At 35.4% G+C, this 13516-nt stretch overlaps 1 protein-coding gene across 1 annotated transcript in view; it reads left to right on the forward strand.

Moving 5' to 3' along the window:
* LOC101686726 (cytochrome P450 7B1) overlaps positions 1-13516 on the forward strand; it is a 171087-nt gene that overhangs the window by 134548 nt on the left and 23023 nt on the right. Inside the window, exon 2 of the mRNA XM_004772950.3 lies at positions 7946-8082. Coding sequence (XP_004773007.1) covers positions 7946-8082 — 137 coding nt within the window. The remainder of the gene's footprint in view (positions 1-7945; positions 8083-13516) is intronic.

The following is a 13516-nucleotide window of genomic DNA, read 5'->3' on the forward strand; positions in this document are numbered from 1 at the left end:
TCCTATTCTCCTGAAACTGTTCCAAAAAATAGAAATGGAAGGAAAACTTCCAAACTCATTTTATGAGGCAAGCATCACCTTGATCCCAAAAACCAGACAAGGATCCCACCAAAAAAGAGAGCTATAGACCAATATCCTTGATGAACACAGATGCGAAAATACTCAACAAAATACTAGCCAATAGGATTCAACAGTACATTAAAAAGATTATTCACCACGACCAAGTGGGATTTATTCCAGGGCATCAACTACTTTTTTGAAGACAGTACCTTCTGTATGGGGCTTTTATTTGAACATGAAAATAGCATTTTTTTTTCATTTAAAAAACATTTTTTATGAAACTTTTTTAAATGAAAAAAAGTGTTTTTTTTTTATTTAAAAAACAATATACTGAGAATAGTATATTGATCTGATCATGAGAAAACTGAGAGACGTTCTACAAAATAAATGACAAATAGTCTTCAAAAGAAGTGTGTTTGTGCCGTGCAAATTAGAAGATACCAGTTACCAAACCCCCTTAATCTTACCTCCAAGAATAATGACTATTGACATCTTAAGGCATACCAGACATTTCTCTCTGTGTTTATATTACCTCCCATATATTTTTTTAGGAAGACAGTATTATGCTATTGTGCCTATGGTTACTTAACTGCTTTATTCACTTAAAGATACACTGTGAACAAAGCTCTGTGAAAACTAAGTATTGACTGACACTGTGAGTGCCATATGGTGGCCTATGGTGTCTCTGTCTGTGGAAAAGGACTCAAGACAGACAACCTCACAGCCTTACATCAGGTCATTGCTTCTATCCAACATCTTCACATTGGGAAGCCAGTGGGCACCATTAACTCAGTCCACCAGGGTCTTTTTACTCAAGGAGTGACTCCATGTAGGTTTTAGTTACTCATCTTCAAGAACCACGTTCATCCGTGGAATTTTCATGATCTGCTCTAACATATCTCTTGGTTAGATTGAGGGTAAGAAATGTCTTGAGCAGGTTTTCACACTATGGACAAGTAGAAGTGAATATGGTATATTTTGCTCAGTACTGTTTTCCCTGATCCTTTAAGCTGTCCATCAAAAGGCAGGGATCTGCTGACCAGAGTATATAAGGTGACTCTTAGGCTCCATACATCTACCGTGAATTGTACTTCTGTCCCTGAAAAGAGTTTCAAGGCATAACAAAACAACCACATAAGGTACAACTTATTGCCAGAGAGGAACTCATTACTATAGCCAAAGTTTGCCACCTTGATGTTGATGTTCATGTCAATTTCCAATAGTTGATTTTCTGTGTTTAGGTCTATAGAAAATACCCTTTTGGTGGTAATACTGAGCAGCAGCCACTCTCTGGCAGAATTTTCCTGGTGCCTCTTTCTCTTTTCTGCCGTGATGATCCTCTAGGTAATTGACTAGCTCTTCCCCACTAACATACTCCATGACAGGGTAGACTTTTCCTGTCTCCATCACTTCAAATAACTTCACAATTGTTTGGGTGACCCAAGGCCTTCATTATTTGGAATTTATAGGGTAGTTAATGGTATGAACTCCTTAATGGTTGTCATGACCTTCGCTTTCCCAATCAAGATGTGTTGGGCCAATCTCACCTTGGCAAATATATCCTTGCCAATGGTAGTTGCCAATAGGGTCTCTTCCTTTGCAGAGATGGCCAAGAGGCCTGGCAGCCTGTTGTACTCACTCAGGAGGCAGTATGTCCCAACATCAGCTTGAAACTGGAAAAAGCTAAAGAGAAACTTGATCCAGTTTTCTTCAAAAGAAAATCACTTTCAAGGCCAACTTGAAAAACAGATCTTTATGATGGAATTTACATAATGCCAGACAAAAATAAAGGCAAACAAAACATTAGCAAACTAAATTTTTTAAATGCACAATAAAAGAATAAAGAAAAGTATTAACAGTTTCTTTTATTACTAAATTTTTTCACTTTTTCTTTAAAATGAAAAAAAATAATACACAAAATAGACTAAAAACCCTACACTGCCATGGAAGAAACGAACTTTGGTCAAATCCCAGGTCACTGAGCTAGAAGGTACAAAATCCTTAGCCCTGCCAAGGTCTTAAATAGATGCCTGGGATTCGTTAACAATGGCTCCTTATGAGATCATAGGAAGCAATGAGCCTATTGTGACTGGGGATAATCCACAGCAATTTTCTTACTTTTTGGATTCCAGAACCCTGTACCCTTTGTTAAAATTTTTATTTAAATTACAGTTAGTTAACATATGGTGTAATATTGTTTCAGGTGTACACTACAGTGATTTGACACTTCCATATATCACCCAATGCTCATCAAGACAAGGGTACTCTTTAATCCCCATCTCCTATTTCACCCCCCCACCTGCCCTCTGGTAACCATCAGTTTGGAACTCTTTACTATTAAAAAAGACTTCGTTGCTATCAGTTTACACACTGCCTAATACTGATACCTTAGAATTTCCCATCTTTTTTTTTAATGTCCTTAATTTTTAAAAGATGGAAACTTCATATCAGTTTCCTGCTTAAAATTTATTATTATAGGTGTAGGTATGCCTTATTTTATAGAGCAGTTTGAGGTTTACAGAAAATTAAAATTGTAGAGTTCCCATATACCCCCTCCCCATCCACCTACCCCTGTAGTTTGCATAAATATTAATATCAGTATAGTGTATTTGTTACAGCTGAGCCAACATTAATGTATTAATACTAACTGAAGTCTTAGTTTTTACATCAGAGATAATTTTTGTGTTGTACATTATGTGGGTTTTGACAAATGTATAGTGACATAGATTCATCATTATAGTATCATACAAAATAGTTTCACTGTCCTAAAATTCCCATGTGCTACACCTATTCATCCCTCTCTCACCCAACCCCTGGCAACTACTGATCTTTTAATAATTTCCATAGTTTTGGATTTTCCAGAATGCCATATAGTTGTAATTATACAGTGCGTAGCCTTTTCAGATTGGCTTCTTTCACTTTGCAATATGTGGTTAAGGTTCTTCGATGTCTTTTTGTGGCATGACAGTGCATTTCTTTTTATCACTGAATAATATTCTACCAACCAGATTTACCACAGTTTGTTTATCCATTTGCCAATTGAAGGGTATCTTGATTGTTCCTAAGTTTTGGCAATTCTGAATAAAGTTACTATAAACATTTGTGTGCAGGTTTTTGTGTGGACACAAGTTTTCAACTCATTTGGGTAAACACCAAGGATCACAGTTGCTGGGTCATATGGTAAGAGTATGTTTAGTTTTATAAGAAACTGCCAAACTGTCTTCCAAAGTAGCTGTACCATTTTGCTGAGAGTAGCTGTACCATTTTGCTGAGAGTTTCTGTTGTTCCATATTTTTGTCAGCATTTGGGGAAGTCAGTATTTTGAGTTTGACCATTCCCATAGGTGTGTTGTGGTAGCTCATTGTTGTTTTAATTTGTGATTCTCTGAGAATATGTGTTGTGGGGTATTTTTTCATATGTATATTTGCCATCTGTATGTATACCATGGTTAGGTGTCTGTTCAGATCTTTTGCCCATTTTTAATTGTTATTTTTTTTTATTGTTGAGTTTTAAGCACTCTTTTTATATGTTGGTTATTAGTCCTTTATCAGGTGTGTGCATTACAAAGATTTCTCTCCCAGTCTGAAGCATTATTATTATTATTATTATTATTATTCTCTTAACAGTGTATTTTGCAGAACATAATTTTTAAATTTTAATTTTTTTCTTTCTTGGGTTGTGCTTTTGAATTTGTATCTAAATTTCATTGTATCATTGCCAGCCCCAAGGTCATCTAGATTTTTCTTATGTTATCTGCTAGGAGTTTTATAGTTTGGCATTTTACAATTAGGTCTCTGATCTATTTTGAGTTAATTGTTGTGAAAGGTATAAGAATTATGTCTATATTTGTATTTTTGCAAGAGGATGCCCAGTTGTTCCACCACCATTTGTTGAAAAGGCTCTTCTTTCTCTATTGAATTACTTTGCTCCTTTGTCAAAGATCATTTGACTGTATTTGGTCTACTTTGGACATTCTCTTCTGTTCCACTGACCTATTTGTCTATTCCTTCACCAGTACCACACTGTCTTGTTTACTGTTGCTATAAAGTATTGAAATTGAGTATTGTCAGTCTTCCCACTTTATTCTTCTCCTTCAGTATCATATTGGCTATTCTGGGCCCATTCCCTTCCCATATATGCTTTCGAATTAGTTTGTCAGTGTCCACAGAATAACTTTCTGGAGTTCTGAACAGGATGGCATTGAATCTATAAAATGAGTTGAGAAGAACTGACATTCTGACAATATTGAGTCTCCCTAATGATATGCATGGGATATCTCTCATTAATTTAAATTTTATTTTATTTCTTTCATCACAGCTTTATAACTTTTCTTAGCCGATTTTGTACGTATTTTATATACCAAAGTATTTCATTTTTATGGGTGCCAGTCTAAGTGGTCTTGTCTTTTTAAATTTCAAATTCCACTTACTCATTGCTGGAAAATAGGAAAGCAATTTACTTTTGTGTATTAGCCTTGTATTTTGCTACCTTGCTGTAATTGCTTTTGGAGTTGCAGAACGGTTTTTTGTTGTTGTTGTTGAACTTTGAAGTTTCCTGTATAGGCAATCATGTCATCTGCAACAAGAACAGTTTTAGTTCTTCTCAATCCGTGTACATTTTATTCCCTTTTCTTGTCTTATTGCATTAACTAAGACTTACAGTATAATGTTGAATAGGAGTGGTGAGAGGGGCATCTTTGCCTTGTTTCAGATCTTAGCAGGAAAGTAGTTTTTCACAATCAAGTATGATGTTAGCATTAAAATTTTTTGTAGATGTTTTTTATCCAGTTGAGGAAGCTTCCTCCAATCCTAGTTTGCTCAGAGTTTTATCATAAATAGGTGTTAGATTTTGTCAAATGATATTTCTGTATCTATTGATATGATGAGATGATTTTTCTTCTTTATCCCTTTGAGGTAATGGATTGAAGTAATTACATTAATCGATTTTTGAATGTTGAAGCAGACTTACATACCAAGAATAAATTTCACTTTCTTCTAATGTATAATTCTTTCTATACACTGTTGAGTTCAAGTTAGTGTTATTTTTTTTTTGAGGGTTTTCACATCTGTGCTACATTTATTGATCTATAATTTTCCTTTTTGTCTTTAGTATTTAGTAACCTAATACTATAGTATTAGGTTAATGCTGGCCTCATAGAATGAGTTAGGAAATGTTTTCTCTGATTCTATTTTCTGGAAGAGATTAGAATGAATTGGTGATATTTCTTCCTCAAATGTTTGATAAAATTCACCAATGAGATCTAGAGTTGGTATATTTCAGTTCCTCTTCATTATTTGCTTCCAGATAAATTTGGACCATATTTGACATTTTTCATAATGTCAAGGTGTGTCCAACTATTTGTATGGAAGAAATTACAAGTGGTGATAGTTGTTTATGCATAGAACTGGGTTTAATCATTGAGAAACTTCATAAGCTCTAATTTGTATAACTTACAAGATATGTCCTTCTAGCATCTTAAATAGTAAAGAGGATATTTGAGAAAGTGCGTACTGTTAGAGTGGCATTGAGAGGAATATAGGCCACAATTTTTGTTTTCTGTTTCTGAGGTGTTTTTTTGTTTTTGTTTTTCTTTGTTTTTTAGTTACCCACCATTGCTTCAGAACCTGTTCTTTTCTTTTCTTTTCAAAGATTTTATTTATTTATTTGACAGGGAGAGATCACAAGTAGGCAGAGAGGCAGAGAGAGGGGAAGGGAAGCAGGCCCTCTGCTGAGCAGAGAGCCCGATATGGGACTCGATCCCAGGACCCTGAGATCATGACCTGAGCCGAAGGCAGCGGCTTAACCCACTGAGCCACCCAGGCACCCAGAACCTGTTCTTTTTAAGTCTGGGACTTGATCATCCCCAATAAACATTAGGTATCCCATTCTCTCACACAGTAGTGGGTAGTAGAAATTTCATTTTCAAAGTCACAGAGCATGAGAGAGACAAGTAACAGTATTTGCATTGTGCCAAGAGGTCTTTCTGAATCATTATGGTGATGTCTTTCCTCTCTAAATAGTTTTTACAAATATACTGATGAAGACAGATTTCTATGGCCTGTATAAGTTGAACTAACACTATGTTTTTTTTTTCCTGTAAATACACACTTGTGACATTGTGTTTCATAGTTTTAAGCTCCTTGCTGCCAAAATGAACACAGCTGTAAGAAATGATGATCCCCTCATCTTTGTAGCTTTAAAACGGCTTCCTAATGTGTTTCCCTAACTCTGAACATTAGCTTAATATTCCCCTGGATTTCTAAGTTCCATCCCCCCCCCATGGAAATCCATGAAGAATACAGCTTTTGACCAAATGACAGAGCATAGAGAATAAAATTAGTTGCATTAAATTATGATATGACAAAAAGCCTTTCAAAATCTTTGCCACAATGCAACATCCAAGCAACATTAGATAAATGGGGTAAAAATAGCCCAAGGAAGAGAATATTTTGAAAGGAAATTTTGTGAACCAAGATCACTAGGAAATTTTGAAAGCCATTGATTGAGAGCCTGCATGCTATGGCAATTTCTGACTTTGAGATCCTACCCTATTATCATATATATTATCTTTTGTTTAATCTTTGGATATAGAATTAATGTTACTATATTTTTTGGTACAGTTTTATCTTTCTCAAAAAAGCAGGTCTCCATTGGTAAAGCTGGCATTTAAGAAAATAATAGGGAAGGGGAAGAAGCAGAAGATACACATTTTTATATGATATTTCTTGTCTCCCTATTTCTAAGTACATATATTTGAATAACAACACACATTTTGTGTTGTTATATAATTACAAAATTAGACTAATTTTGTAAATTAGTATAAAAATCAACTGTCTTCTAAAAACAGAAAGGAGAGTTTTGATACCTATTTCTTTTGTCTCTAACATACCTTGGCTTTATTTTGTGTTTTCCCCCGAAAGATCTGTTGTTTATTTTTTTTAAGTTTAATTCTATCATGTTGGGTTGTGGGAAAATAAAAGCTTTTGATAGGGTTAATCTAACCACATAAAAGTCCATGTTGAGTATGACCATAATCTTGATCTTTGATTAGGTCTTGAGCTAGTAATATCTTGTGATTAATCAAGATGGGTTGTACTGCCTATAGTGTAAGTCATCTTCACAGATGGGATAGAGAATCATCAGAATTCTCTTGAATATTTGATTTAATCCCTTCTAGGATAAAATGGCTTTGGATTTTTTTTTTCCTTTAAATCAGATTGAGCTCACCAAATAAATGAAGAAGAAATTTTGAAGTCCAATTTTGCTAAGATTATAAGTAAAAAAAGAAACTTTTAAAAATCACAGTATTTCAGTGTTTCATTGAACATGTTTCATATGTTGTCTTGTAAAATTTAACAAATATTCCTATTCTTTGTAGTTTGAATAAAAAACTGTATGCAATAATACAACAAGATGTACTTCATGGAAATAATGTTCAGGTTTTTATTGTTCTCCACAGAAGAAAAGATTTTTCAAAATCATTAACTGCTCCTCTTCTAATTATATCATTCTAGTCTAAAGTGACATCTGATAATAAGGAGCTTTACTTTGGCAAGTAAACTACCTGACATCTAGCACTCAGCAAGAGCTCTCATACATGAAATGTTTACTGAGTGTAGCTGTCATTTCAGCCAGCCATTTGGGTCTTATAAGACAAAATTTCTCAAAAATGTTGTTAACCAGAAGCTGTGAATTGAATTGTCTACCCCATAGTCACACATACTGGTGGGGCTCAATAAATTCATGTCTATGATTATATAATGATCATTAAATAAAATATTGAAAAAGTTGTGTAATTCATCCATTCACTTCTAGGCTGGAAAAATAACCCATATGTGTTAAAATAAAGATTTAATTTTTTCTTGTTTATTTATTTTTCTTATAGGAGACCTGGTGAGCCTCCATTAATAAAAGGCTGGCTTCCTTATCTTGGAGAGGCCCTGAAATTACAAAAGGATCCTTTAGGTTTTATGAAAACTCTTCAAAAGCAACATGGTGACACTTTCACTGTTCTCCTTGGAGGTAAACAACACCTCTATAAGTACCTTCTATAAATCATAAGTTCTCAATTGTTCCTTAAGTTGTTACATTTCTTTGTTTCTTTCTTTTATCCTTTCTTTTTTTCTTTCTTGAAGATAGATTGATTGATTGATTTGACAGAGGGAGAGACAGCAAGAGAGGAAATAGAAGCATGGGGTGGGAGAGGGAGAAGCAGGCTTCCCGCTGAGCAGGGAGCCCAATGTGGAACTCAATCCCAGGACTCCAGGATCATTACCTGAGCTGAAGGCAGATGCTTAGCAACTGAGCCACCCAGGCACCCCAAGTTCTTACATTTCTATGTACGCAAAATACGGAATATTTATGTTATTGTTTTGTATGTAGACTAATATAAAAGAAAACAATGTTTTTGAATACACTGATTTTCACAGTAGAAGATGAATTATAAAATCTTGAGGGTATCTAGGGAACCCTACTCTCCTGCCATCACCTGTGATTTTGGTTTGGTTTGACTTGGTCTGATTTTAAGAATGATTAAAAGAAAAAAAAAAAAACTAGAATGTATTAACAGACTTCATATTGTAGAGCAGTTTGGGGTTTAAAGAAAATTGATCAGATCTGAGATTTCTCATATATCTTGTTTCCCTTGATCAGAATTTTCCTTATTATATCCCGTACCCTATTGCAGTGGATGAGCCAGTGTTGATACATTATTAAAAGTCTTTGGGGGTGTAGGTGCCTCAGTGGGTTAAGCCTCTGCCTTCAGCTCAGATCATGATCTCAGGGTCCCGGGATGGAGCCCTGCATCGGGCTCTCTACTCAATGGGGAGCCTGCTTCCCTTCCTCTCTCTCTGCCTGCCTCTCTGCCTACTTGTGATGTCTCTTTTTCTCTCTCTGTCAAATAAACAAATAAAATCTTTAAAAAAAAAAAAAAAGTCTTCGACTTACATTAGGGTCCATTCTTGTTGTATTGTTCTTTGAGTTTTGACAAATGTGTGTCATGGATCCATCATGCGATGGATATTGTTCACTATCATAGAGAATAGTTTAACTGCCCTAAAAATCATCTGTGTTGCACATATTCATGCCATTTCCCCCCAACATGAACCCCTAGCAACCACTGCTGTAGAAGGTATTTTTAATTTTAAAAATTTTCTTATGCTTTTAACTTCAATAAGATGCTTACAAAAGAAAAAATAAAACTGCAGCAAGATCACTAAACCTTCCAACATCGTAGGGCTGAAAGGAAAATCTGGAATGTTCTTCACTTTAAAGCCCATGTTGCTCAGCTGTATCAGCTATCTATTGTTGCATAACACACCTCCCCAAACCTAATGCCTTAAAGCACCCAGTCTTGCCTGAGTCACTTACACATGATGTTTCATTCTCAAGATGTCCTTACATGGCAGCTAGTGTTTTGGGTGGGTGAGAGAAAAGTTGCAAAGTCCCCTGAGGCCTAAGCTGAGCTCTTACAAAACCTCTCTTACACCATGTTTTCTTAGTCAGAGCCACCACAGTCCTGCCCCAACTCAAGGGTAGGGAAATACACTCCACCACTTACTGAGAATGTTGGAGAGTCTTATTGATTGCAAAGGAGCCCATGTGGAGAGATACAAAGAATTTACTGTGACCATCATTATCTGCACTTCGTTGCCTTCTGACTGAGCATGTGGGTCCAAGGGCAGGAAAGGTTGTGTTCCAGGTCCCCGTCTCTCACTGGGCTTAGGCAAAATAGTTCACTCTCCTTCCTTTCCTTCTCAAGAAAAATGAAGGCATCAGGTATGATCTCACCCAGACCTTCACATATCTACTGGATATCTCTGTGTCTCACAACTATCTTCACTACCTCTTCTCTAATTTCAAAGAATGTTTAAGAAAATCTATTACCTGTCCACATAACCTTTAATTCCTGCCTCCACAGGGCTGGTATTCATTATTAATTCCTCCCACACATATGTCTTTGCTTTTTTTCTTTCTCTTGGTCCTTACCCATAGCTTAAAACCATGTTTTTCGTATATTTTCCATCTAGTTACCTTTCATTTCTTTTTTTTTCTCTTTTGCATACCGATTTTTCAAGAGATTTTCCTACATTTACTGCCTATACTTCCTTATCTCCTAGACACCTCCTACCTGGAACCAGCTGTCTGCCTTGCTGAGGCCATTAATGGACCTTCACCTGACTAGAACTCTCTACTTGGTTTGACAACGCAGATCCCTCATTCCTCCTTAAAACACCCTATTCCTTCATTCTATTGACCCTGCACCTTCTGGGTCTTTCACTGACTCTGAGAATTCCTTATCTAGGTCATCTTTACTTATGCCCCTTTCTTTGCTCAACTATCTTCCTCTAACTAGCCTTGGAATTTAATGTTTTATTCCTAAAGAGTTTAGGGAATATCTTCTCACTGTAATTACTTTGTTGAGTATCAGAACCAACCTTTAGTATATAGTGCAACTTCATTTCAGCACCGCCATTTTAATGTAATGGAGAGAAAAAACAGTGGTCCAACTGGATAACATTGTCATCACAGCTGAGTTTTCTCATGAACAGGCAGTATCCCTTTCCTCATGATTTACTCCTTTGCCTGGCAAGTCTCTCCCAACACTCTGATTTCAGAAAAATTGAAATGGAAAAAAAAGTCATAGATCTTAGAGCAATCATAGTATAATCTCCACAAGGCTCGCCAAGATCTGGGCTCCTCCTATCTCTCCAGCCTCATCTCTTGCTACTGCCTGCCTCAGTGCACTATTAATGCACCAAATTGTTTGAAATTTCCTCCTCACACACCATGTCCTTTTGTGCCTGCGTTTCCTCTTGCTGTTTTTTTTCTGCCTGAGTGCTGTTCTTCTCTTTGGGAGTCATCCTGAAAAAGTGACTGACATGGATTCGTCTTTGGAGACCGTAGTCACATATCATGTCCTCCCAAAAGCTTCACTGACCATCTCTTCTAGAACCTTGGTTATGTTTGACTCCTCTTCTCCAAGCTCCCATTACTCTCAGTATCACTCTATCATGGCATTAAATAAATTGTGAATGTATTGCTAATTCATATGTCTATTTCCCTTCATTATTCTTTAGTTCCTCTATTGCCAACATTCGGACCAGAGGTCAGCACTGATGGCTTCACAATAAATATTTGATGAGGATATTCCCAATACCTTAGAACTGATGAAATACTTGCTATAATACAAATAAAGGCCATAGCTGGGGCTTTTATTGTAAGTGAGCTTTTGGCTTCATAGTAACAAAATTCTATTCTTCACTTTAAAAAAGAGTAAGTCACTCTTACTTAAGAAAATTAAACTTTATGTTCTAATGAATAGATACAATAAATTAGCAAATTTTGCAGTTTTGCCTTTTAATACATTATACAAAAATAATCTAAGCTGATTAAGCAGAAACTTGTGGTGAGTTGAAAAATTTTATTCACTGCTCAAAAAATAATCAATTTCTGCTGATACTTGATCTCTTAACCTTAGACACTAAGAAGCTTGTTGAATTTCTGATGTCTAAATAATTTGACCATGACCATGTTTTTTAACTCAACAGTACACCAGCACAGGTTGAATATGTACTACCACTTCCCTTTGGCTTCTTACTAGAGTTTGAGTCGATTCCTGTCAAGATATCTATTAATATATGTGCTCCTAATGATCAGTTTGCAAAATAGCGCCTTTGGAAAATGGGAAATGAGGGACCAGAATCTTCCAACCTTGTCTCGTAATGTGATTTCCGTTAGTGTATGTTCTTGCATGATGAGCAAATGATTGTCATCGCCAAAAGTCTCAAGGGACACGGATGTCATCTTAATAAAGAAATTAAAAGATACATCTTTTCATGAGAAACCACGTAAATTCCTGACCTGTCGCAGAAAATAGTTCTCTAATTGGTTTTGTGTGGTGGTGCAGCAGAGTCATTTTCCCTAGATGTCACACCAGCGAAGCACCACTGTACATCATTGTCAACAACTAGTGAAATCTCCCTAATAAGAGGGGGAGTATGTAATGTGGTCATCCTCATAAAATAAAAAGTTGGTTCATATTCCGCTTTCCAATGAATGTTTTCAGCTTGACCTTCTACTTCTAAAAAATTCTATTGAAGAGCAAACCAAGCATGGAAAGTGAAAGCTTATAATTATGGAAATTCTCTTTAAAAATCCAAATTTATCTCGTATTTGCTGACAAGGCATTTCTAAATCTAAATACTCAAATAGTTGTTCTGAATTCCCATGGGTGTTGCCTCAGTATGGCACCAAATATCTGAGATGAAAACATCAAAATTCAATTTATAGTGATCCAGATGTCAAACTTTTGTATATAAGACATCAGGATGAATGATTTAGGGTTTTTTTGCATTTACTGATGGACTTTGCATCATGTATCTCCACTTTCCTAAAAGAAGTAATTTGGAAAGAAGTAAAAAGCCTGCTGAGTTAATAAAAGATCGTATGCGGGTTATATAGGAATGCTAGAATTAATATCTTAGGACCCAGTCAGCTCGGAAAAGGCAAGAGGATAAAATTATTGGCAAAGAAGATACAAAAAATTTTGACCCCATTTCAAATTTCCTGCTCAAAAAGATGATTATATATGTTAGGTGTTATATATAATACTACATATTATATATATTTACATTTTTTTGCAGAAGTGAGCCCCATTTTGACATTTCTATTTTAGACAAATGCAAACTCTGAAATTCTTTAAATCAATATTTCATATCAACTACTGACAGCATTCTTTTCTCTTTTGAAAACATGGCAGTGGATATTGTTTCTACCTTGTGATCTTGGTAAACTAGGCAACTTGCCTATCGACACTTGGTATTCATTTACATAAAATCACACTGGAGCAAAAGTTAATTTCGCTCCAAGAATACATGGCCTTCAGAATAACTTTTCAGATTTCCTTTGTTAAGAAATTTAAATTCATTTTATGAATGTATATGTGTTTTCCTAACTGTCTGATTAAAGATTACAAAGAAACTCTGGTTTTGCATCTCACATTAGCAGATGGTGGACAGATGGTTTAAATTAATATTAATTTTGGAAAACTTAGCTTAAATTGTTTATACTGAAGATTAAAAGTTGGAAAGCCAACTAACATCTCCAGGGTTATTAGTACTTCCAAACCCACTTGAAAAGTAAAATCCAGAAAATCAAAACGTCTACTTTTAAAGCAATCCACATCTTAGAAAGATAGTTAATAAAACACAATGCCTTGCTGTTGAAGAAATTAAAATAAAAATGAGAAAGAGAAATTGGAGATCCTGGAGTATAAATAGCCTTGAAGAGTGAGAATTTTATCTACAAATTAATTGATTTTAACTAATCAGTAATGATTTTTGAAAAGAACCTATATGCAATAACTGCTCATTTAAAAAAAAAAAAACTATTAATAATTGGCTGCTAACTGGAGCCAGTTTTCCACATTTAGCTTTTGTTTCTTTTAGTTGAAATG

Source organism: Mustela putorius, unplaced genomic scaffold (genome assembly GCF_011764305.1).
Source record: "Mustela putorius furo isolate JIRA1106 unplaced genomic scaffold, ASM1176430v1.1 tig00000151_pilon_pilon_pilon, whole genome shotgun sequence".
NCBI classification, from domain to species: domain Eukaryota; kingdom Metazoa; phylum Chordata; class Mammalia; order Carnivora; family Mustelidae; genus Mustela; species Mustela putorius.